This window comes from Pelophylax lessonae (genome assembly GCF_965119305.1).
Source record: "Pelophylax lessonae genome assembly, chromosome: 2".
Lineage (NCBI taxonomy): Eukaryota > Metazoa > Chordata > Amphibia > Anura > Ranidae > Pelophylax > Pelophylax lessonae.
Window position 1 is genome coordinate 241,420,903 of NC_138769.1, and position 27,343 is coordinate 241,448,245.

At 41.0% G+C, this 27,343-nt stretch overlaps 1 protein-coding gene across 1 annotated transcript in view; it reads right to left on the reverse strand.

Moving 5' to 3' along the window:
- WNT2B (Wnt family member 2B) overlaps window positions 1–27,343 on the reverse strand; it is a 174,872-nt gene that overhangs the window by 73,816 nt on the left and 73,713 nt on the right. Inside the window, exon 2 of the mRNA XM_082248429.1 lies at window positions 8,514–8,734. Coding sequence (XP_082104555.1) covers window positions 8,514–8,734 — 221 coding nt within the window. The remainder of the gene's footprint in view (window positions 1–8,513; window positions 8,735–27,343) is intronic.

A 27,343-nucleotide genomic window follows, 5' to 3' on the forward strand; every position in this document is an offset into this window, starting at 1 on the left:
CATTTTTATGCTTGCTTGTTTAAATAAATTGTCAGAATTACACTATGTTGGGTATTTCTTCCCTTATGCCATCCTGGATCCTGGATCCCTGTGTTCATAACTGACAGAACAGCAGCCTGCAAATGTTTACAATGGCAGACCACTGTTCTGTCTCCAGGGGGGAGCGATTGCAGGTGCCCGGCGGCAATTGCAGCCACCGAACCCGCTGATTGGCTCCCCCTGTGGCCAATGTGCGCGCGCCCCCGCTAGCGGTCCCGGGAAGCGACGTACAGGTATGCTGTTTCACGGGACAGAGGCGACCTGCCGCAGTAAAACTACGACGGCTGGTCAGCAAGCAGTTAATATCCCATGCATAGTGGTTCTGAATGAGGCTGACTAATTTGTTTGATTCAGCTCATGCACTGTGATTGTTCTGTTAAGAGAGTGGCAGTGTTTGCATCTCTATAGAAATTATTAACACTTAGGGAGTATCTTACCAACAATGTAATTTTTGTTGCAGAGGATGCCTTAAAGTGGTAGTAAACTCTTTTTTTATAATAAGGCTTACCTGTAGGTACAGTGAATATCTCCGAAACGTGCAGGCACCAAAGGAAAGAAATAAATAACAATGCAAAATATGAGAAGTTTATATACAACAAGTACAAGACAGAACAATACTTTTTTATAGGCACCAAAGAAAAAAATATATATAACCATGTAAATATGAGAAGTTTATTATATATCACGACCGAAAAAGACTTAAAAACATAGACCTCTTGTACAACTTCAATCACATATGTGAATACAGAATACTTCAAGGATCACATAAAAGATGCTAGATTGGGGGTGTTTTTTGTGTGTATCCCAAAAGTACCCCAACGCGTTTCGACATTCATTGTCTTCTTCAGGGATAATACAAAAGGGGCAGATTCTACAAGAGATCAATGTATTAACACAGTGATATACAAATATAATTACAAAACTGTGCACACAAAAAACACCCTACATCTAGCATCTTTTAAGTGATCCTTGGGGTATTCTGTATTCACATATGTGTTTGAAGTTGTACAGAGATCTATGTTTTTAAGGCCCCTTTCACACGGAGCGGACCGTATTGCGATCTGCTCCGGCACTTTTTTTTTTTTCACGGACACGGATGACATTTGTGTCATCCGGTCCATATGTCCACATACCATCCCATCCGTTTGTGGATTATATACGGACATAATGCATGTCTATTGGATTGCGGATGTCAGCGGATGACACCGCTGACATCCGATTTTGCGTCCTTTCCGTTTTTTAAACGGAAGAAAAAATAGGGTTCTGTTCCGTTACAAAAAATGGAACAGAACTGAAAGGACGCAAATCGGATGTCAGCGGATGGTCATCCACTTACATCCGCAATCCCATTGACATGCATTATATCACCCGCAAACGGATGGGATGATATACGGACATACGGAACGCCCGTATGAAAGGGGCCTAAGTCTTTTTCTGTCTTTTACTTGATGCATAGAAAACTTCTCATATTTTACATGGTTATATATTTTTTTTCTTTGGTGCCTATAAAACCCCACCAGCAATTTTCACTCTTCATATCCTTTAGGGATGTGACACCGTCTTTATTAGGGCAATTTTCAACTGCCTGACATAATTTTTTACACAGTTTAGGAGATATTCACACTACATGCAGCCGGTGATGTCACCGACCCATGCGCTCTGAAGGGACGGCAAACCCGAGCTGTCCCTTCAGAGCTCCGTGACTCCTACATGCATGCGCGGGAGTGACGTCATCGTGGCTCGGCCAATCAGACGGCCAGAGCACATGAACTTGGAAGGAAGACTAGGTGATGATGGAAGCCCTGTCAGGGGTGACAGCTTGCTGCTGGGGGCTTAGTTCTAAGATAAATATTTCATTATGTGCTAGTATGCGATGTACATTAGCATGTTATACCATTGTCTTGCAGAGTTAAAAAAAAAGCGTGCTTTACTACCGCTTTAAACCTGACTTGTATCTTAGTGCAGAGGTCTTCACACAAGCAGGAAATTACATTTTGGAGGTGTGTGGTGCTCTGTACCAACTATGTACAGAATGACTCCAAGTTGCCAGATTGCACTGAATTTTGCAGAAAATTGCAGTAAAGCAGGTTAAAAAGAAAAGGTAATTTTTAATCATATTAAGTTACAAAGTAGCTTGTTTAGGAATTGTAAATGCCATAATATTTTGTTTATTTATTTATTGCTATATTTTTCACAAAAGTGGAGTTACCCTTTCACATTTTGAATATTTGGGACTTACCAGCTTGTGCAATTGTGTTTTCCTGTTAAACCCCTAGTACCACAGACTTCTTTAAATAATGTTTGCTCTCTTTATTAGCCAGGATACATTATATTTGTAGCACGACTCATGATAAAGAAACTTAAGGTGGGCTATGAACATTATTCTTTGACCTACCAAGAGACATACACCTTGCTAAACAATGTAAATCTACAGTATCTCTAATTTATATATTAGACATTGATATACAATTTTTCCAGGATTCAAATACTGTAACTGGTTAATTAAATTTGTCTATTGGGCTATATGCAATATAGCTGCAATATACAGTCAGGTCCATAAATATTGGGACATCAACACAATTCTAATCTTTTTGGCTCTATACACCACCACAATGGATTTGAAATGAAACAAACAAAATGTGCTTTAACTGCAGAATTTCAGCTTTAATTTGAGGGTATTTACATCCAAATCAGGTGAAAGGTGTAGGAATTACAACAGTTTGTATATGTGCCTCCCACTTTTTAAGGGACCAAATGTAATGGGACAATTGGCTGCTCAGCTGTTCCATGGCCAGGTGTGTGTTATTCCCTCATTATCCCATTTACAAGGAGCAGATAAAAGGTCCAGAGTTCATTTCAAGTGTGCTATTTGCATTTGGAATCTTTTGCTGTCAACTCTCAATATGAGATCCAAAGAGCTGTCACTATCAGTGAAGCAAGCCATCATTAGGCTGAAAAAACAAAACAAACCCATCGGAGATATAGCAAAAACATTAGGTGTGGCCACATCAACTGTTTGGAACATCCTCAAAAAGAACGCACCGGTGAGCTCAGCAACACCAAAAGACCCGGAAGACCACGGAAAACAACTGTGGTGGATGACCGAAGAATTCTTTCCCTGGTGAAGAAAACCCCCTTCACAACAGTTGGCCAGATCAAGAACACTCTCCAGACAGAAAGGCCAGATTAGAGTTTGCCAAACAACATCTAAAAAAGCCTTCACAGTTACATAGTTACATAGTAGGTGAGGTTGAATAAAGACAATAGTCCATTCAGTTCAACCTGTGTAGATGTGTGTGGAGGTAATCATCTCTCATACCTCTGAATGTTCTGATCCTTGAGATGTATGTCTAAGAGTCTTTTGAAAGCCACCCTACTTCCCACAGAAACCACCTCTTGTGGTAGAGGTGTTCCACAATCTTGTAGCCCTAACAGTAAAGAACCCCCCACGTTGCCTGAGGTTAAAACACTTCTCCTCTAATCGCATTGTATGCCCTCGAGTCCTCATGCAATCCTTTTGACTGAATAGCTTTTTTCTATGCTGAGATCACCATTGAGATATTTATAAATTGTTATCATGTCCCCTCTCAGGCGTCTCTTCTCCAGGGAGAATAAATCAAGCGATGTAGACGCTCTTCATAATCAAGGTCCTCCAATCCCCTAATCAGTTTAGTTGCCCTTCTCTGGACTCTCTCCAGCTCCAATACATCCCTCCTGAGGACTGGCGACCAGAACTGTACAGAATACTCCAGATGTGGTCGGAACAGAGTTTTATAAAGTGGAAGGATTATAGTTTTATCTCTGGAATACATCCCTTTCTTTATGCATGCTAATATTCTGCCGGCTTTGGCAGCTGCCGCTTGAAATTGCATGCTGTTGCCTAGTCTATTCTCTACCAAGACTCCCAGATCTTTCTCCATTTTTGATTCCCCAAAGCCCCCCCCCCCCTAAAGTGTTTTGTGCTTTTATGTTTTTAGTCCCCAAGTGCAAAACCTTACACTTCTCCACATTAAACCTCATTTGCCATGTCGGTGCCCACTTTGTTATTTTGTTCAGGTCATTCTGTAGGATATCTGCTTCATGCTGTGCAGTTATTGCCCTGCCCAATTTTGTGTCATCTGCAAAAACTGATATAGAACTACTGATCCCGTCCTCAATGCTGTTTATGAATAAATTGAACAAGGTTGGTTCCAGGACTTAGCCTTGGGGGACCCCACTTACCACCTCAGACCAGTCTGAGTATGCGTTATTTATTACCACCCTTTGGACACGCCCTTTTAGCCAGTTCCATATCCAAGAGCAAACCTTGCGGTTGATGCCTGCAGACCTTATTTTATAAATGAAGTGCTTGTGGGGAACTGTATCAAATGCCTGTTCTGGAACAACATCCTGTGGACAGATGAGACCAAGATCAACTTGTACCAGAGTGATGGGAAGAGAAGAGTATGGAGAAGGAAAGGAACTGCTCATGATCCAAAGCATACCACCTCACCAGTGAAGCATGGTGGTGATAGTGTCATGGCGTGGGCATGTATGGTTGCCAATGGAACTGGTTCTCTTGTATTTATTGATGATGTAACTGCTGACAAAAGCAGCAGGATGAATTCTGAAGTGTTTCGGGCAATATTATCTGCTCATATTCAGCCAAATGCTTCAGAACTCATTAGACGGCGCTTCACAGTGCAGATTTACAATGACCCGAAACATACTGCGAAAGCAACCAAAGAGTTTTTTAAGGGAAAGAAGTGGAATGTTATGCAATGGCCAAGTCAATCACCTGACCTGAATCCGAATGACTATGCATTTCACTTGCTGAAGACAAAACTGAAGGGAAAATGCCCAAAGAACAAGCAGGAACTGAAGACAGTTGCAGTAGAGGCCTGGCAGAGCATCACCAGGGATGAAACCCAGCGTCTGGTGATGTCTATGCGTTCCAGACTTCAGGCTGTAATTGACTGCAAAGGATTTGCAACCAAGTATTAAAAAGTGAAAGCTTGATTTATGATTGTTAATCTGTCCCATTACTTTTGGTCCCTTAAAAGGTGTGAGACACATAAACAAACTGTTGTAATTCCTACACCGTTCACCTGATGTGGATGTAAATACCCTCAAATTAAAGCTGCCAGTCTGCAGTTAAAGCACATTTTGTTTGTTTCATTTCTAATCCATTGTGGTGGTATATAGAGCCAAAAAGATTAGAATTGTGTTGATGTCCCAATATTTATGGACCTGACTGTATTTTTAAATATAATTTAATAGCAATTAATTCTACTGCTATGATTCAACGTGTGTTGTTGCCTTAAAATACAACTCAGCATGATATTATACTTAGCCACAGTGTGGGGGTGAAATAAAGAAATACTTAAGAAAAATCACCACCAAAAAAAAAAAAGGGGTAAACAATTTCAGACCACCATATACAAAATGGTGGAGAGTTCTGTACCTTTTTATACTGACCATTCTGTAACTATATTTCACAGAGCCAACAGACACAAAACTGTAGGTAATGGATTTGGCAGAAAGCGGTTACATTTGTCATTAAACCCAAAATGCGTTATTTTTATGTAATGTATACACAACCTGATCATCATATACAATGCTCAAAACTTCTGCATTGCTTATAAATGTTGGGATACATGTTGGCAGATGTTAGGTCTTTTAAATGTTGCCCCTCACATAGTGATGGGAGCCCTTTATATGCCAGCTGTGGATGGGGCCCAGTGTACTTGGGGTATGGGAGCAGGACACTCCTGGTCACCAAAGATGTAGTTCTGTGCTGGATCTGCAATAGAGAGCCCTCTGGAGGGCTAAACTGTCAAGGTGGTGAGTGAGGACACTAGGAAGCAGACTGAGAATCCTTGACTGCCTTGACGCTCACCTAGCAGGTTCCATGGCTTTAGAGCGGCTTCTAGGCCTGTGGAGGATCTCCCTTGTGTGAGAGGGAGGTACACCCTGGATGAGTTACACCTGTGATAAGAGACTGTAACATCTAGGAAAGATGGCAGTAAATGTTTTGTGAGATATTGATGTGCTCTGCAATTGTGGGACCACTGCATGAAAAGTCATGGGGACGAGGGAAGTGTTCTGCACTGTGGACTTCTGTCAGTGAATCACGGGCTGCTAAATGTACTGAAAAGTGCCTGTGACCATAATAATTGTGCTGTAGTGACTTTATGCAGTAAAACATTGACAAGCCTTTTGGACTTTGTAAAAGTTCTTAGACCGGGAATGTGAGAAAGTGGGCTTCTGGCCATGAAGTGTGACACAATTTGAGAGAATATCTCTAAACAACAGGCAGGTGACTGTGTCATCCAAGAAGAAGTAGGACAGGTCTAGAGTCAACATGGCACAAACTACAAACCACTGAGAGGGATCCTTACATTCATATGGTCACACTAAATGCATACTGTACATATACAATCAAAAAAGTTTGGTACTGGACTGCTGATCATTGTCTATAGGAAGCCAGCATTCTAGGAAAACTTGGGGCATCAGAGAAAGACAGACTTTCTATGTAACGTTCTCCCAAGGCATATACTTACAGCATAATATATTTTTTTTTACACAGGTCAAAAGATGTATTCATACAATGTATACTATGGAGATGTGCTGTTCAAGCTCTTTTGAAGAAGCACAAAGACAATTAACATAGCAGATGAAAGACACATCATGCTTACTCTTTGAAATATGAAGATGTCCAGCAGTGCCATCAGCACAGAACTGGCAAAAACCAGTGGAACCCAGGTTCACCCATCTACTGTCTGGAGAAGTCTGACCAGAAGTGGCTTTCATGGAAGAATTGCTGCCAAAAAGCCATACCTCTGATGTGGATACAAGGCTACTCAACTATGCATAAAAACTGGGGTGCACAAAATGGCAGCAGGTGCTCTAGACTGATGAGCCAAAATGTGAAATATTTGGCTGTAGCAGGAGACAGTTTGTGTGCTGAAGTGCTGGAGAGTGGCACAATAATGAGTCTGCAGGCAAGAGTGAAGCATTGGCATTTCTGCAAATGTCACTGGAGATTCGGTCAGGGGCAATGATGTCCTCAATTCTGAGAAATACAGGCAGATATTTATCCATCATGCAATACCATCAGGGAGGCATGTGATTGGCCCCAAATGTATTCTGCAGCAGGACAATGACCCCATACATACAGCCCTGCTATCAAGAACTGTCTTCAGCGTATAGAAAAACAAGGAGTCCTGGAAGTGATAGTTTGGGCCCAGTGGCGGTTCTACATTAAATTGCTCCCCGGGCAAGACTCCCTCCCAGCGCCCCCCCCCCAAAAAAAATAACATGACAACATAACAATAAATGCAGAGTGCCACAGCATTGCCCCCAATAAATGCAGAGTGCCACAGCATTGCCCCCAATAAATGCAGAGTGCCACAGCAATGCCCCCAATAAATGCAGAGTGCCACAGCATTTCCCCTTTTCAATGTAGAGATGCCCACGTGCCACCTTTCAATGCAGAGCGCCAGCGTTCCCCCCGCGAGACCCGTCCGTGCACTTACCTCACTTCTGTTCAGTTCAGTCCCCGGATTCCCCGCGTCTCCTCAGTCCTCCCGCGGCGCCTCCTCCTCAGCCAATGGCGTGGGGTTTGCCTTTCGGCCAATCAGGAAGCGGGAGGACCTGCTCCCTGATTGGCCAGGAGGAGGATCAGTGTGACAATAGTGAATTTTCATTCGCTATTGTCACACAATGGGCGGGCTCGGGGGGGAGCAATGCTCTGCGCCTCGGCTCGGCCTCCACAGTGAAATTATTCAAAGCTCCTCGGGCGGCCGGCCGGCCCGGTTCCATTTGATCCACGGACCGATACCGGTCCGCGGCCCGGGGTTGGGGAACACTGTCATGCCACCCCCCACGTGTCATGAAAAAATGCCACCCCGGGCGGCTGCCCCGTTCGCCCATGCCTAAAACCGCCACTGTTTGGGCCCTACAGAGCTCTGATCTCAACATCATCGAGTCTGTATGGAATTATGCGAAGAGCCAGAAGAATTTGAGGCAGTCAACATCCACAGGAGATCTGCGGTTAGTTTTCCAAGATGTTTGGAACAACCTGCTTGCCGAGTGCCTTCAAAAACTGTGTGCAAGTGTACCTACAAGAATTGATGCTGTTTTGAAGGCAAGGGGTGGTCATATAATATTGAGTTGATTTTGATTTTCTTCTGTTCCATAACTTTCAATTTTGGTAATTAATTAAAACAAGCTAATAACACTTCTATTTCTGAAAGCATTCTTAATTTATAGCATTTTTTCACACCTGCCTAAAACTTTTGCACAGTAGTGTATACACTATATACTGTATATGTAGATTTGATATAATAAAATGTATTGCTTTGTATTAAATTAAATATATATATTAACTTGATTAAAGCAACAAAATGGTAGTCAACACTATATGACATTAAAGCTTTTAGCAGAGTTTTTTAACGGTCACTTATGTGGGTTTATTTTTCAGAACAACATACTTCTTAGCATGACTCTCCCAAAGACTGTGTGGTCTCTGTCCAGGGTGCTGCAATTCCAGCGATGATGTCTGAACTGATGCTGGCACTCTCTAATCCACTCCTTGGCTCCCTCACCAATGGCTTGCATTATGTCAGGGTGCTTTTGACAGAGTTGCCTCTGCTTGGTCACAAGTCCTGGAATGTTATTACATATTACGCGTGCTCCAAGTGCACCAATGTACCTATAGAAGAGAAGCAAACACATATGGTTATATTTTTAAAAATGATGATATAATATATCTTATATAACATAAATAGATCTAAGTTACAGCAAAACATACTGTTATCTTGCATGAGAGCTTTAATTATTTTTCCATATGTTGCTGTTTGTAAGATTCTGTGTTAATATGAATTATTGTATTGTTCATCCACAAAACTTGGGGGTTAGAATTTTATTTGGATTGTACTATACTGTATGTTCTTTGATTTTCATGTTTACTGCTTATGCTTTCTAAAAATCATTACAATGCGTCTGTTTGACCCAGCTTTATTTGTACCCAAGATAAGATGAGAAAAGTCAATCAAAATAGTAGTAATATTAATAATTAAAAATAATAATACAGTAAGGACAAACTGAAAATATGAAAACAATGTCAAGTAAAGCATTATATTATACATTCACTGGGGCTTATTACTGTGGCATTTTCATGTAACTTTGGAAAAAAAGACCTAGATTAATAATAGTTTCTTAAGGCCCCTTTCACACTTATGTGACGCGATTTTACCACGATTTTTGACGCGATTTTGAAAGCAATTGCTATGGCTTTATAGCTCAAAGCGCATTAAAATCGTGCCAAAGTAGTGCAGGAACTACTTTGAAGTCGGTGCGACTTCAAAACGCACAGATATGAATGGGGCTCATTGAAAGTAATGGAAAACGACTTGTCATGCGATTTTGCGTCCAAAATCCTGCGACAAGTCGCACTAGTGTGAAAGGGGCCTTAATTGTTTCTTTAGGTGCAGTAGCAAAAGATAAATAGATCCTCTGTTTACAGTCATGTACAGCAATTACAGTGCTTCACAGTGACATCATGCATCGGGGGCTACTATGTCATCAACTTTACAGTTGCAGTTCTTTTGTTAATTGGCAGTGTTCACTACAGTTTATTACAAAGTTTCCTCTGTCAGTGGCCTTACCGATCATCATTGTTTACTAAGAGGGCAATTGGTAATTGATATTGTCACAATATAATGCCATTAGTTACATAGCTTGCAGTGCTTTGGGTAATTAGATGTACAAAAACAAAAAGAAGAGCTTAAACTTTTACTTCCCAATTCTCATCCATGAACACTAGCTTTTGCTGGAATATGCTGTATTTTTATTTTTTTCCACTGCTGGCATCCCTGTTGTGCCACTCTGATGCAGCTGCTGTCCCACCAGGCATAACCATTGTTAACAGTACAAAACTAAAAACACACTTTTACCTACAACATTTAAGGTTAAAAATAAAAATAAAAATTAAGGTTAAAAAGGTATAATGTGTTATAAACCTTGCTTTGTTCACTGGTGTGCAATCATGTTAGAACAGGAAGGGGCCATCCCTAAACTGTTCCCACAAAGTTGGGAGCATGACATTGTCCAAAATGTCTTGGTATGCTGACACCTTAAGAGTTTCCTTCACTGGAACTATAGGGCCAAGCCCAACCCCTAAAAAGCAACCCCACACCATAATCCCCCCTCCACCAAATTAATTGGACCAGTGCACAAAGCAAGGTCCATAAAGACATGGATGAGTGAGTTTGGGGTGGAGAAATTTGACTGGGCTGCACAGAGTCCTGACCTCAACCCGACAAAACACCTTTGGGATGAATTAGAGCAGCGGCTGCAAGCCAGGCCTTCTTGTACAACATCAGTGTCTGACCTGACAAATGTGCATCTGGAAGAAAGGTCAAACATTCCCATAGACACACTCCGAAACCTTGTGGACAGCCTTCCCAGAAGAATTAAGCTGTTATAGCTGCAAAGGGTGGGCCAACTCAATATTGAACCCTACGGCTAAGACTGGGATGCCATTAAATTTCATGTACATGTAAAGGCAGGCGTCCCAATACGTTTGGTAATATAGTGTACATGTAAACAGTGTAAATCAGTGATGGCGAACTTTGGCACCCCAGATGTTTTGGAACTAAATTTCCCATGATGCTCAACTACAGAGTACAGGAGCATCATGGGAAATGTAGTCCCAAAACATCTGGGGTGCCAAGTTTTGCCATCACTGGTGTAGACTATAAAGGTCATTAAAACCATTATGATAATTTCAATGACTACTGTGGCTTAAGGACGATCACAAAAAGAAAAAAAAATGTTCACAATTTTATAGGGCACAGAGGCCATTAATGTTTATGCGGTAGAGCAATGTTTTTCAAAATGTAGTTAACAGACTGTTTTCCCTAGGGGTCCCTAGCTATTTTCAAAATCTATATTTTGGGATGTGCTAATATTAGTGGCAGTAGAGAATCACGTCCACCCTTATTTGATAGCTTGTACAGGCTAAGAAGTGGAAGTAGGTATAGGGTATCCACCAAATTTGTGACTTTTCCTGAAGTAGACTGTAGAACTTTGTAGAACACCACCGATGTTGATTGAGGTAATGCATAGACTCTTAGAAGAACGAAGAAGTAAGAAGAAGAAGTAAAATAAGCTGTTCCCAAAAATTAAAGAGCAAACTGACCTTACAAAAAAACAGAAATTTGCCTTCAGGGTATGCTTGCGATTTTAGCTTAATAACTGACAGATGACCATCAGGCAATTAAGAAGAAAACACCATATATAATATGTCATGTTAACAAACTGTATTATTAATATGTGGGTTGTAAATAATAAAAAATACATTCTATCACAATCACTCCATTTTTTTTTAGATGTTTAGAGGTAATCACTTGAATTCATTTGTAAACTTATATTTAATAACAAGGTTACAGTGAGACCCCGTTCACACTGGGGCGACCTGTCAGGCGACCTGGTTGCCTGACAGGTCGCCGTAGGTCGCCTGCCATAGAGAAGCTGTGGACCCTTTCTAATAGGAGCGACAGAAGTCGCTCCGACTTAGAAAAAGGGTCCGGAGTTTCTTTGGAGCGACCTGCATTGACTTCAATGATATGAAGTCTGTGCCGGCCGCTCCGAGGTCGCGGTGCGAGCTGCGCACCGTGACCTGTGAGGTCGCCCCGGCAAGTAGCGTCGCCCCAGTGTTAACGGGGTCTGACTGTGAATAAACAAGGGGGTTCACCTGCGCCAATGGATACTTAGTGATAAATAAAATTATATAGATATGTGCACCATATATAATTCTGTGAAAATAAATAAATAAATTAATAATAAACTTAATATACAGTATATAAATATAAATATAAAGTGCAGCTGCAAAAAACTCCTGCCCAACAAAAGGCGGGTAAAATGTATGTAAAGAAAAGAGGGGGTATAATAGAATAACCTCCCACGTTTAGTGCGCTTGCAATAATCTATAAATAAATAAATATGTGTATATAGTATCACCTCAAACTTGTACAAACAACCAACTAGGTATAATTATACAAAGGTATTACAACCAACCAATAGAGGTATAAATCCAAAAATAAATAAATAAATAAATATTAAAATAACAAATATTGGGTAGTGTCCACAATCGGTCAATCTATGTGGGATGTAGACCATGCTTATAAAAATAAGGTAAGTCCAAGGCTCCCAATGTTACTAATCCAAACAGAAAACAGGAAGGAAGCAGTGGTATGAAAGTTCATAAGGGGTCACCACAGTGCTCAGGGTGTTTGTCAGGAGGCTCACCAGATATGTTGGATCCCCTCTAACCTTACGGTAGGGGGATCATTCAGGCCTGTAAGAAAGTGGAATTTCTCTTTCCAGGACTTGAAACAATATAGCTGGTCCTCACGCTGCTCCTGAAATTCCACTTTCTTACAAGCCTGAATGATCCCCCTACCGTAAGGTTAGAGGGGATCCAACATATCTGGTGAGCCTCCTGACAAAGCCCCTGAGCACTGTGGTGACCCCTTATGAACTTTCACTGCTTCCTTCCTGTTTTCTGTTTGTATTAGTAACATTGGGAGCCTTGGACTTACCTTATTTTTATATGCATGGTCTACATCCCACATAGATTGACCGATTGTGGACACTACCCAATATTTGTTATTTTAATATTTATTTATTTATTTTTGGATTTATACCTCTATTGGTTGGTTGTAATACCTTTGTATAATTATACCTAGTTGGTTGTTTGTACAAGTTTGAGGTGATACTATATACACATATTTATTTATTTATTCATAGATTATTGCAAGCGCACTAAACGTGGGAGGTTATTCTGTTATACCCCCTCTTTTCTTTACATACATTTTACCCACCTTTTGTTGGGCAGGAGTTTATTGCAGCTGCACTTTATATTTATATTCTGTATATTAAGTTTATTATTAATTAATTTATTTTTTTCACAGAATTATATATGGTGAACCTGAGCTAGATGAGTGAGGAGTAGTGTGTATCGGCTCTCGCTTTTTACAACCACCTGCGGAAGAGGTACAATGTAACAATGTAACTAGCAGGGTTAAAAAAACAGTTGCAGCACTGGTAAGGTTACTTCTGTGTACCACTCGCAAACAGTGGAAATAAAAAGACATAAAGTAGAAAGCATACTTCTGTAGTTCTGTGCAAAGTCTTTGGAAAACATACAACATGGTGGCAATGTTTAGTCAAAAACATGATGTATTACAAAAAACATTGCAACTTACATATTTCTCTTGTTTTATTTGTGAGCAAGGGTTGTCTGATTTTTTAAACCTTAAACGAAGGGTCTTTCTAAAATTTGCACTTAACAAATTGGAAGCATGCTGCAGAACTACTTGAACATTTTCTGCTGTGACCTCAAAGTGGTTGTATTTATGGAAGAATGCTTTATGTGCTGATTTGTAAATTGCTGCAACATGTTGGATCAGATGAATCATATACTTGCAAGCAAATCATGATAACCTGATTTTCTCGGATAAGAGCGTTACAGATCTTCAGTGAATTTCAAAATGCATAAAGTCAATTGTTACTTATTGGGGTTGATTTACCCACCAGCCTGTCAGTTGTGTTGGAAATAGCAACAAAGAAACATCAGTGCGACTTAAGTTATAGCATCTGTGGGTTGTCAAAGGTGTCAATTATATTGATTAAAGGATAAGTTCATCCTTAAAAAAAAATATATATTTTAAATGATGAGCCTGCAAAGCAATGCACCTGTAGACCAGTAGATCCATAGTGCAATATCAGCCTCCAGCTTGGCTGCCTGTACCTCCATATGGGCAGACAGTTAGAAAGTTGGAGGAAGTGTCATTTAACCACTTAAGCCCCGGAGGATTTTCCTGCTAAACGACCAGGGGGTATTTTGCGATTCGGCACTGCGTGACTTTAACAGACAATTGTGCGGTCGTGCGACGCTGTATCTAAACGAATTTGGCGTCCTTTTTTTCCCACAAACAGAGCTTTCTTTTGGTGGTATTTGATCACCCGTGCGATTTTTACTTTTTGCGCTATAAACAAAAAAAGAGCGTACATTTTGCAAAAATAACAATATTTTTCACATTTTTTTATATGAAATTCCCCCAAAAAAAATGTAAAAATCAAAATTTTTTAAAATTTTCGGCCAATTTGTTTTATGCTACCTATGTTTGGTAAAAAAAATCGCAAAAAGCGTATTTTGATTGGTTTGCGCAAAAGTTATCGCGTTTACTAACAAAGGGAAAGATTTCTGTCATTTTTGGTGTTTTTTTTTTTTTAACGTGTAATGGCGGCGATCTGCGATTTTTTTTGCGGTACTGCGACATTGGGACGGACAGATCGGACCCTTGACTGACATTTTTGACACTTTTGGGGTTACCAGTGACATTTCTACAGTAATCAGTGCTATATATATGCACTGTTACTGTAAAAATACACTGGTAGTGAAGGGGTTAACTTTATTTGGGAGGGAGGGGCTGTGTGTGTTCCTAGGGGCGTGCTTTCTACTGTGATTGGCTGTGGCTGCAGCTGTAAGGACACTGATCAACGGATCTACATAGTAGATCCATGTGATCAGTGTTTTTACAGCGAGGAGAATGACAGGTGGCTTGTTTACACAAGCTGCCTGACATTCTCCCTCTCCCCCGCTGATCGCCGTGTGACCGGCGGACATCGGGTCCGCTGTTCACACGCGCGGGGGGGTCCGTGACCGCGCGGGAGCGCGCCTCCGCGGGCCCGCGCTCGCTCCTCAGAGCCTCACAGGCGAGCGACGTAGACCTACGTCACTCTGCCTGTGAGGGGCTGACTGCCGCAGTAAATATACTGTGAGCAGTCGGCAAGCGGTTAACTACAAATGCACTCATCAGCCCCATTGCAGTTCATTGTGCCACTCAGTGGTGTATTTTGGTTTTGTGCTGCCCTAAGCAAGACTAAAATTGGGCGCCCCCCATCTAAATTTGTCTCACCCCTTCCTGTTTAAGATACACCCCTTCATCTGTTATTATTATTGAAGCCCCCAGTTCTCCTTGCAGCCAGGCAGACTGGTGGACGGCCCCCTGACCCCCCATTTATTATTCACTGCCTCCCCACCACCCCATGTATTATATATACACTGACCCCCCATATATTATATATACACTGACCCCCATGTATTATATATACACACTGACCCCCATGTATTATATATACACACTGACCCTCATTGTATTATATATACATTGACCCCCATTGTATTATATATACAGTGACCCCCAAATATTATATATACACTGACCTCCCATGTATGATATGGAGCTTTTGCGCCAGACAGATTTTACTCCCGACCCAGTCCACCCTTATAAGACCCAGGGGCATCTTTTGGTGATGCCCTCCCTGGAAAGTGCCGCCCTAGGCCTGGGCCTAGATACAGCGTTGGTGCCACTGTGGAAAATGGGGCTTGTAGTTAATTCATTCACAGACTGCTGTGAACAAATGGCGTGACTGTGTGGGTGGAGCCCCAAACAGCTGCAATGTTTTTGAAAAGCAACAGTGGGTATGGGATGAAGATCCTCTTCCCACTGTTATAAGGGGGGGGGGGGGTCAAAGGGGTATCAGGGACAGACCTAGGTGAAATGTGCAACATACTCCAGAAGGTGAACCCATTTTTTAATGTTTGATTGGGATATAATTAGATATTATCCACCCCTGACCCCATGTGAATAAGCAAAGGGTATATAGTACCCCTAATTATCATTCACTAAAAAATATAGATAGTATAAAAAACAACAGAAAACCATAGAGAAAGTTATTCGTTTATTTATTTATTTTTTTTATATTGTCCGCCGATGTATATCCAATGTCAATCACATCATCCATCAATATACAGTGCCTTGAAAAAGTATTCATACCCCTTGAAATTTCCCACATTTTGTCATGTTACAACCAAAAGCGTAAATGTATTTTATTGGGATTTTATGTTATAGACCAACACAAAATGGCACATAATTGTGAAGTGGAAGGAAAATGATAAATGGGTTTCAAAATGTTTTACAAATAAATATGTGAAAGGTGTGGCGTGCATTTGTATTCACCCCCCTGAGTTAATACTTTGTAGAACCACCTTTCACTGCAATTACAGCTGCAAGTCTTTTTGGGGATGTCTCTACTAGCTTTGCACATCCAGAGAGTGACATTTTTGCCCATTCTTCTTTGGAAAATAGCTCAAGCTCTGTCAGATTTGGATGAAGAGCATCTGTGAACAGCAATTTGCAAGACTTGATACAGATTCTCAATTGGATTTAGGTCTGGATTTTGACTAGGCCATTCTAACGCATGAATATGCTTTGATCTAACCCATTCCAATGTAGCTATGGCTGTATGTTTAGGGTCGTTGTCCTGCTGGAAGGTGAACCTCCGCCCTAGTTTCAAGTCTTTTGCATACTCTAACAGGTTTTCTTCTAAGATTGCACTGTATTTGGTTCCATCCCTCTTCCCATCAACTCTGACCAGCTTCCCTGTCCCTGCTGAAGAAAAGCATCCCAATAACATGATGCTGCCACCACCATGTTTCACGGTGGGGATGGTGTGTTCAGGGTGATGTGCAATGTTAGTTTTTCTCCACACATAGCGTTTTCTTTTTAGGCCAAAAAAACGTAAATTTTGCCCTCATCTGACCAGAGCACCTTCTTTCGCATGTTTGCTGTGTCCCCCACATGGCTTCTCTCAAACTGCAAATGGGACTTCTTATGGCTTTCTTTCAACAATGGCTTTCTTCTTGCCACTCTTTCATAAAGGCTAGATTTGTGGAGTGCACAACTAATAGTTGTCCTGAGCACAGATTCTCCCACCTGAGCTGTGGATCTCTGCAGCTCCTCCAGAGTTACCATGGAACTCTTGGCTGCTTCTCTGATAAATGCTCTCCTTGTCCAGCCTGTCAGTTTAGGGGGATGGCCATGTCTTGGTAGGTTTGCAGTTGTGTCATACTCTTTCCATTTTCGGATGTTGGATTGAACAGTGCTCCGTGAGATGTTCAAAGCTTGGGATATTTTTTTTATAATCAACCCTGCTTTAAACTTCTCTACAACATTATCCCTGACCTGTCTGGTGTGTTTTCTTTGGCCTTCATGATGCTGTTTGTTCGCTAAGGTTCTCCAACAAACATCTGAGGGCTTCACAGAACAGCTCTATTTATATTGAGATTACATTACACACAGGTGAATTCTATTTACTAATTAAGTGACTTCTGAAGGCAATTGGTTCCACTAGATTTTAGTTAGGGGGATCAGAGTAAAGGGGGGGGGGGATGAATACAAATGCACACCACACTTTTCACAAATGTATTTGTAAAGAATGTTTTAAAAGAATGTTTTTGGTTGTAACATGACAAAAAGGGGAACATTTCAAGGGGTGTGAATAATTTTGCAAGGCACTGTAGATCCATTGTCAATCACAGTGAGCAATGTCCACTGACATGACAACCCACAGCAACAACAATGTTGCCCCTCCACTCAATGACAGTTCTCTGGCTGCTGCAGTGATGTAAACAGAGCAGCAGGGGATCCTGGGTGATGTTCTTGACCAAATATGGTCAGAATGATGCCAGTGGGGAACTGTCATTTAGAGGTGGTAACTTTTTCTATTGCATTTATCTGATTTTTTTATCGGACTTATTTAAGGAGCACTTTGTACTATTGTACAGCTTCGTGTGGTGGTTGAAAGCATACCCAAGCATGTTTTTAAAAATATTTTGTATTTTAAGACCCTACCCCTGCTGAACAGAATTTTTTTTGGCTTGTTACATGTCCACTGGAAAACACTGAACACTGGAGGATTCTGAACACTGCAGGCATGATGAAGACTAATAGCTGGGAAGCCTAGCTTAGGCATAGTGACACATTACTCAAAGGCCGAGCAACACATCACCTAGCTCTTTAAGGCCATGCTAGCATTCCAAACTGAACTTGGAAGGGCTAGTGACTGTGAACTTGAGCTAGATCAGGGAGGAGGTGAGTGTAATGCCCCCCCTACTTTTTATAGCCCCCCCATCTGTTGAGGTTGAGGAATCACAATGGGTACACTGTACCCCTTGCTCATTTAAGTAGTGTGGGGGCAGACCTCTGGAGGTTCTCTTTTACTAAATCATACCAGGCCACATTGGGAGGTCCCCTGCAAGCTACCCTGTCCCTGGTAATGTAGGGTTCAGCCTAGGAGGGCCTAAGGATCTAAAGATATTTGAAAACACTCTTGAAAACAAATGGACCTAAGATATCTGCCCCCCCCCCCCCCCCCCCTACGTGACTGAATATAGTGTACTGCAGTTAAATAGTAAAAAAAAAACAAAAACAGCTTTAAAAAGTCATTGATGTCAGATATATATCATAGGACATGACTTTTCCCGTGACTTTTTCAATTACTTTGTCCAGTAATAATGATCCTTTTACAGTCACAAAAAAGCCTTGCACCACTGTTGTCCTCTCTTACTGGACTCCCTTTGTAAATGGCAGTTGCCTGGCACTGTTAGAATGAATATGGCAGTGCCGGGAAACCTGGCAAACATCATTGACTGAATATTGTTATGATCATGTTTGGTCAATGATATCACCCAGGATCCCCTGGCCGCCTTTGTACAAGCATAAGCAGGCTAAGAATCGGAAACGTCTTTTTTAATCAGATTTTTTTACAGGAGTACTTCCTACAGGTGTGCCACTTCTCATACAGGTGTAAGGCATCCCCGTGGCATGTTATTTGCTGAACTTTGCCCAGTTTACTCATCAGGAATCATCAACAAATTGTTGCCAGAGACCTAGAAAGAAGTTGCTTTTGGAGTGCTACACATCCAGAGTTGGTTGGAAAAATGGGCTCCTTCCCACGGGTCTAAATAGAGAGGGAGGGCATGTAAGGCACTGGCTGACGGGGTTGTGGATTGAATATATGTTTCTCAGCTGCACATGTGGCAGGCACCAGAATCTTCATCTGGTAAGTAGAAAACACATTTTTTGTTTTCTCATATCTTCTAAGTTATCGTGGGTTCTGGAGCCTGGAGGCTTTGTAGAGTTTTGAGTGGGCCTTCAGTTCTGGGTCCATGGCTTATCGGTTACCAGAGCTCACTAACTAGTCTCAGCCATCCAAAGGCCTTTTAATCTGAAAGTATACTAAAAAAAGGTACATTTGCTGTTTGTTTGTGAAACCCAATAGGGGGGCACCCTATTAACCAGCAACTAAAATATGTTTAGTTAGTGGCTCATAAAGCAGATTTTTGTGTTTGTTTTGTGCTATAAACTTGCTGTACAAAAGCTGGCATTACACAGCCTGAACAAAAGAAATATAACAGGTTCCTCCATCCATGCTATACATTAAGGATGGATGAATCCCTCTGCTGGACTGCTGTGTTCTGACAGCTGCTACTGGATCATTCCTGCACTAAATGAAGCCAAAAGCAATAAGCTTCTTGTCGATTCCCATTTCAGAGCTTTCATTCCCTGCCTGCTATGGTCTAGGAAACTGATTGATTAGCTTAATTGGTTTGCGGAGGTGACATTAGGGGTCTAAAAAATTAAAGGTACACTAAATTAATAGGAAAAGCACCAAAAATATTTAAAGCCCAGGCCCAAAGTACAAGCACATACAAATGTAAACACGTGCCGGATGCATCTATATATGAAAATGATGATTGAGTTACGCATTAGGTATCGCTGTACATGCCAGAGTGAGAGCACTAATTTTAAGGCCATCATTCATAGTTAACTCTAAACTGATGTCCTGTAAAGCCCTTTAGAATGTTAATTATGGACAATTTTGGGTACCAAGGTTTGTTGCCATCTCATGGACAAACAAACATTTGGTATTTAGTTACTCCATTCATGCATCCTAAGGGGGAATTCAACCAAAGAGATTCACAAGAGCACATTTGAAAAGCAGCTATATTATGGTCATACCACTGCTCAATAAAGAAAAAAAAAAACATACCTTGCACATTTATCAAGAACAGTCATGCCATATGCTCATAAAATGGTGGAAAAATAAATAAATTTTCTTACAAAAATAAAAAATGTGGAAAGAGCCCAGTCATATGACCTTGCAAAGTGTAACTGAATACTATACTCTGTTTGCTCTAAATCATGGGTGTTCAACCTGTGGCCCTCCAGCTGTTGCTGAACTACACGTCCCATGAGGCATTGCAAGGCTGACAGCTACAAGCATGACTTCCAAATGATGGAACTTGTAGTTCCACGAAAGCTGGAGGGCCACAGGTTGAGCACCCATGCTCCAAATTAAAACAGATCTGACCAGATTTAGGCAGGACATGGACGGTGCAAATTTCTTTCCTGCAACCAGGATTACCCCATCAACACAGACAGTGCTGACAGGGGAATCCCTCCTGCTGTATTATTCGGGCAGGAGTGGGGTTGAGGGCAGGGGAAGCTGTTTCTGCTGGGAGAAGACAGTGATTGTTGCTAGCGGCTATAGCAGATCGATCAATCAACTTGGTATACTCAGCCTGCCTATACATGGTTCAAATCTTGGCCAGTTCAGCAGGAGCACTTTTTAAAGCAGTGGATCTGACATTCACCAAACATTCACTGCAGGTAAATCCCCATGCCCATGTGTTATAAATAAAACTGATTCATTCCTTATCAGTGAATGTTTGGTGAAATTATTTTATACTGCTTCATAATTAGACCATAGGCATCCATATGTGTGCTTAACGTGTTGTTAAACCCACATCAATAAAAAATGTCAATATATGCTGTATTACATACTGTTCATATTCACTCATCCACTATAGGATTTGTCTTTTGTATTCTGCAAGAAACCTGGTTAATCTTGCCAATTGCTGTCCCTCCCTTCTGTCTGGAAGGGTGGTTGCCACAGCTAGTGCGCATGCTCTATTATCAGTGGGCTTCTATGCTCGGCATTTCCTTTCTGTTCTCATCTGAACAGCCCACATTATTATAAAGTCATACATGTGGGCCTATACACACTGGATAAATGACAGCCCACTCCCTCCCTTCTCCTTAATGCCTTCCAATCTGCTAAACACAATGCTGTCGCTCCCTCCTTTCTGTGTCCCCGCTGCAGCTTGCAATGCGATGAAAGGGTGGTTGCCACAGCTAGTGCGCATGCTCTATTATCAGTGGGCTTCTATGCTGGCCATTTCCTTTCTGTTCTCATCTGAACAGCCCATGTGATTATAAAGTCATACATGTGGGCATACACACATGATATAAATGACAGCCCACTCCCTCCCTTCTCCTTAAAGCCTTCTAATCTGCTAAACACAATGGGAGCGAGATAATGTCAATCATATATAATTCCACCCACATTATATTATTACCCATAAAAAATAAAGATTTACATTTCAAATATATAATTGTGTGACAATTTAAAGCAATTTATTGATATGAATTATTCCTTTTAATATTTATTTCAGAAGCTGATTTATTTATTTTTTTGGTCATGTGATCAGCTCACACAGAGGACTAGAAGTTCCTCCCTCCAATCTTTCCCTGCAAATGAGAAAGAGCTGGGGAAACATCACATGATCGGTGTAGATCGCTTATTAAAAAAGGTACTTATATTTTTTTAAATAAAAAAAATACAGTGACATCATCTATATACATAAATAGAATAGATTATGTAAATGAAATGTTTAGTATCACTGCAATTATTTTATTTCTTTTTTGGAAAAGCAGTTTAGGGTTAAAACATATACATATGGATTTGAAGAGTTAGTGTCGGTTCACACTATGGCGATCCGACTTCGGGGGCGACCTGTGAAGTCGCGTGCACCGCGACTTTGGCGCGACTTGCACGGACTTCACATTATGGAAGTCAATGCAAGTTGCTCCGATGTTGCCCCGAAGTAGTACAGGAACTATTTTATAAGTCGGAGCGACTTGAGTCGCTCCTATTAGAATGGTTCCCATAGCACAGAATGGACCGCGACTTGTCAGGCTGACCAGTCGCCTGACAAGTCGCGGTAGTGTGAACCGAGACTTATTAGAATGTTTAGAAAAAAATGCACAAATAATGTTCATCTCCCTAAAATAATGAAATATTAATCAGGTGGATCATTTGGTGATGGACTCTTCTTGCTTAGTCATGGTGCCACACACAGAAACATTAGGAAACTCATCTTGTATATCCTAACTCTGTCCCTATAACTCTATGTTTGTTTCCTAGCTGTGACCTTTGGCCGCTAACAGGAATTAAAAATGACTTTATCTGTGATGCCAACAAAAAAAAAAAAAAGAAGAGAATAAGTGACAGCATGTATTGAACGTTGCCAACTTCAATATTGACCACGAATAGGACTGATGATGGTCATCCTCATTTTTAGAATTGCGTAAGAAGTGAAAAAAGGATTATTGACAGCTGTGGTGAATGATGACAGCTAACAAATGTAATATATTTGTGATGTAAGGATGGTGATGAGCCTCCAGTGCACATTGTGAGTGTCAGTGCCTGTGAATGATGAGGACACTGAAGAACACTGAGAAAAAGTGTCCAGTTCTGAATGCACTCAGAAAATGGAGATCACTGTTCCCTACAGACTCTTCCAGACAGGTTCTGGCAAGACATACAAGACAGAGAATAGGAAAGCTAGCCAAATGTCTTGATAATTTAAAAATGGTGTAAACTTTTTGGGTAAAACCACCAAAAGTGTGTGACTATTAGTATACAGTTGTGATTTTGCTTGAGTCCAAGTTCATGCTATTTTGTTTGCTCCTCTATTTATGTGAAAAACCTCTAAGCAGCTAATGAGCTCTAACTAATGGAACACAGACATGAATGAATATTTATAAAGAATAGTGCAGATGATTTTCCGAAGAAAATTTTTGGAACAGATGTGAGATTTTCCATATCTGTCAAGAGTTCTTGGCCAGGAGTCACAGTTATCTAGGAAGAAATAACTGTATTCTTCTCTGCAAGCTCCACGTGTCATAAGGATGATACAGCCAGCAACCTCTGTGTTTCTTGTAATATATGCAGTGTGGGAGTGTTGGATAGATACTGGGAGAGGTTTGCTAATACTACTCTTAGAGCTTCTACCTGCTCAATGCCAGAACAGCAAAATGCAAGTACAAGACCTTTAGAAAAATTAGGTCAAAATTTAAATAAACTTTGATTACTTAGCAGGGTTCTAACTGGTACCATGTGAACATTATAGCACTGGTTTCTAAATAGTTACTGCCAAGGTCAAGCAAAACCTAATAGTGCAGTTTGTGTCTAGCTAGCACATCTCTCCTACACCCTTTCACATAAGATAGATCTCCTATGGTGGCGTTAGATGGATTTAAATTCTTCCAGATGAATTTTGATCAGTGTGTGGCCATTCCTGTCCGACAGAAGTTGATCATTTGATTAGCTTTTGTGGAGAAAACAAGTTGGAAAACATTTGCCTATCAGTGGCTGCAGCCACTAATCAGTATATTCTGACAGCACCAGGTCCTGCTGTCAGAATAAAATGTCCCGGGATCCAACTGGTTTGTGTGGATGGAGGCATATTTTTTTTTTTGTCAGTCTGTTGGCTGAATGAAAAAAAATAAAATAAATTATCTACGACCAGATTTAGTTAGACCCATAAATAGGAAGCATTATGTAACTTTTGCAGAAGAATGTGAAAATATATAATGATTTTTTAACAATCAATCACTAAAGTCTCATAGAAGCCTTTTTTCTTGCAAGACAACATGCACATAGCCCTTTACTAATTATTAAACACAAATTACACATAGGTTCCAACTTGGCCCTTTTGGGGGAGCATTTTCTCGTGTGTTGATTCAGGCCTCCCCCTGGGTGGCTTCCTGTGTACAAGCACCAGAATAAATCAGTCCAATGTATGGTTTTTAACTACATGTGGTTTCTGACTTGATTGTACACCCCCTACGGGGCAGTATGTATATTTTTCTGATGTTCTCAATAAAACTATTTGATACATTGTTAATTAATGAGATATATGTATATTTTGAATAATAGATGCCACTGTACCCATAACCCTTCGCCCCTGATGAAGAGAAAACTTTCCGATATCTCGAAACGCGTGGTTTCTTCAATGTTATCCAACAGATTTTGGGATACTCATGTACAACTGCTATTGTCCTTTGTATTTCTGCATGGTGATTATATTTACTGTGTCTGTTATGCATATTTGTGAATAAATATTTTTCCTTTTTTTATACTGTATTACTCTATGCCCTTAAAAGTCTCATCTCTAGGGGTTTTTTTTCTGTTGTTCCATAGAAGCCTTAACAATCATGTAATATCAAAATCTAATTTTAATATTTTTACATTTGCAGCTTTCATTAAAGCCCAACTCTGGAAAATTGGATTATTCTACACTTAAGTACCGCAGTGCGATTTAAGCCCACACAAAATAAATGGGCGCAAATCACACTGCAAAGAATCACATGTGATTTGAACAGGAATGCAGTGTAATTTCTGTCCAAATCACATGCAGACAGGAATGAACCCAGGCTGAGGTCACTATGACAAGCCTGGGTTCACACAGGTGCGGTGTGGGAAAACGCATGTGATTCAGACAAGAATTGCACCGCATTCCTGTTCAAATCACATACGATTCTTTGCAGTGCGATTTGAGCCCATTCATTTTGTATTGGCTCAAATCTCACTGCAAAGGTATTAGCTTTAGGTGTCGGAGCATTTGCATGAGTACGAGTACCCGTGAAAATACTTAATATTGGCACCAACACCGATACCGGTATCGGTGCTACCCTAGTCGACTTCTATATTAATTCTAGGGGAGAGTAAAAGTACCTTTACTTACCAGATTCTTTGTTCCCCCATGCTCCAATGGTGGACTTTCCCTCTGTGTCATGTCCAGTACAGGACTGTGGAGCCTGCATTGGTCTTGATGACTTCAGGACCTTGGACCACTTGAGCATGGGAAAGAAGACACCGCGGGACTGGTCTAGCAGTGTGGAGGAGTGGAGCATCAGTTAAGTAAATAATCTTGTCAATGCCCCCTAGAGCTGAACAAGCACTTGTAGTATGGGGACAGTCCCACTGCAGGAAAGGTTTTCACATTTAAAGTTGGGCTTCAAAAGAATACCAGGTGATCTTGCTATGAATGTATTTGTTCAAGCACTTCATGCCAGCCGACATTGATCAGGAATGGTGTGCTGTTGCCACTATTAGAAGCTGTTTGGCACAGTGATGTACAGTTGATGCTGGAGCAAATATGTGTGGACAGGAAAGGGCCAAGCCTACCTAAGATCAGCAATACTGAGATCCACAAAAAAGGTGTCAAAAGTAAAAACTGTAATGTATTAGGAAAAAAAAAATGATATGACAGTTGTTTATGGTGCTCAGTATGCCATTCATTCAGGCTGGAGAGTGTTTCATGCTGGTCCAATAGGGAGGCATGTTTAACAGTGGGAGGAACCCTGACGAATGGGTGCATAGGCTTTTAATACAGTCCTGAGGATAGGCAGAGGGCAGGTTGACTCGGTGCATTCTGGGATACTGTACAAAGGCCAGGAGTACATGTGCTGCGGGGACTTTGGCTGGAGAGGCGGCTGTCTCCTCCTCTGTAGAGGTGCCATGTGGTCGCAGGAGGTCGTCCTGAGGGCCAGAGGTGCGGCGGAGAGGAACTGAACCCAGAGGTCCAGGGAAGCTGACTGACACCGGAGACCCTGGGACTTACTGCTTGTAGGACAGTCAGTGGACGAGTGTCAGCAGTGGAAGCAAGCAGATACTAGGGAGAGTGTCCTGAAGATAACTAGTTGTTCACCAAGTTGTCCTAAAGATAAGTTACTTAATTCAGATTCATCCAAAGTGGCAGGATGAATTAACAGCCTGGCTGTTTCTTACCTCTTGCAAAGTAGCAGAAGACAGAAGATTGGAGTCCCCAAACACTGTGAATAGTTAAGATTGGAGTATCCCACTATTCCTTTTTCCTATCCCCATTCTACAATAAACAACAAAACAACCAAATACACCTGGACTGATTATTTGAGTGTGAGCCAAGAAAACTATAGAATTGCCTTTGCTTATGGCCGTGTGCTGGTAACCAGGGGAAGTCCACAGAGTGAATATCAAGCAGTCCTTGCGGGGGCAGTGCTATATTTAGAACCACTTTAAGCTTGAACATTTCACCATGGAAATTATTTGGATGATTCAGAAGGCTTTCAGGGACAATGCAATTAGTGCAGCACAAATAAAAGTGTGGCACAAATGCTTAAAAATCAGTTGAAAGTGATCTGCTCTGCAAGGCCTGCAACAAGCAGAACACCTTAGAATGTTTAACCTGTATGGGCTTCAATTAACCAAGATCGGTGACTGAGAGTGCAAGAGAACTAGAAGTTGATCTGGGGATTCCAAAAACGACTGTGTTTGAGATTTTGACGCAGGATCTTGACAAAAAACGTGTTGCGGCAAAATTCCTTCCACGGCTTCTGCTGAAATGTGTAGTAGCAAAATTGATTCTGCTGCTTCTGCTACCGGAGTAGAAGAAACATTGTGCTGCAGTTGCTCATGACTTGCTTCAAACCACTACCAATAAACCATATTTCCTCAAGAAAGTCATAACTGGAGATGAATCGTGGGTCTACAGCTATGATAGGGTTACTCCAGCTATGGCTGGGAGAACTGTGCAAGGTCCAAAGGTGCCTAATTTGAAGGGGACTGAGGCATCATTGTCCTATGTACAATGCTTTTTTAATCTTGTATCTTCTTCAATAAATGTTTCTATTTTTCATATTAAATGGCTAGTTATTTCCCGGACTGACATTGTATAAGTGATCTGTTTACCTGACTCTATAGTTAATTTTTTCAGCCACTCTTGTGATTCCAATTTCGTGGCAGGAGTTAGAAGTATTAGTACTGCGGGTGCCATTAGTCTTGGTTAGAAGGGTAAAATTCATTCCAGCCTATTGATTTTCTCCTAAGACAATTTGGCCAGAAATGTTAGCCACTCTGGATAGAGTAGTCTACATAGATTAAATAGGAATTGAACATACAAAAGGCTTTAGGTGTTCTTTTAAATAGCTAAAGCAGAACAACTATATAGACTGCTTAGAAGACAAAACAATTACAACTTGCCAATAATCCAAATACGTCTTTATTAAATTGATCAAATTCAGAGCAGTTAAGCCAAAAAATGAAACACATTTTTTAAGGAACAATTTCTGACACATCTTCCAGGAAAAGCATAATATGATATTAAATCATGGGTACCCATTCAATTCTGCCAGTCCAAGAGATATTAACTCTCCTCATATATAAAGCTTAGCAAGAATAATATTTAATAGTATCAGTCCCTATATCAGGGGTAGGCAACCTTTTAAACACAGTGTGCCAA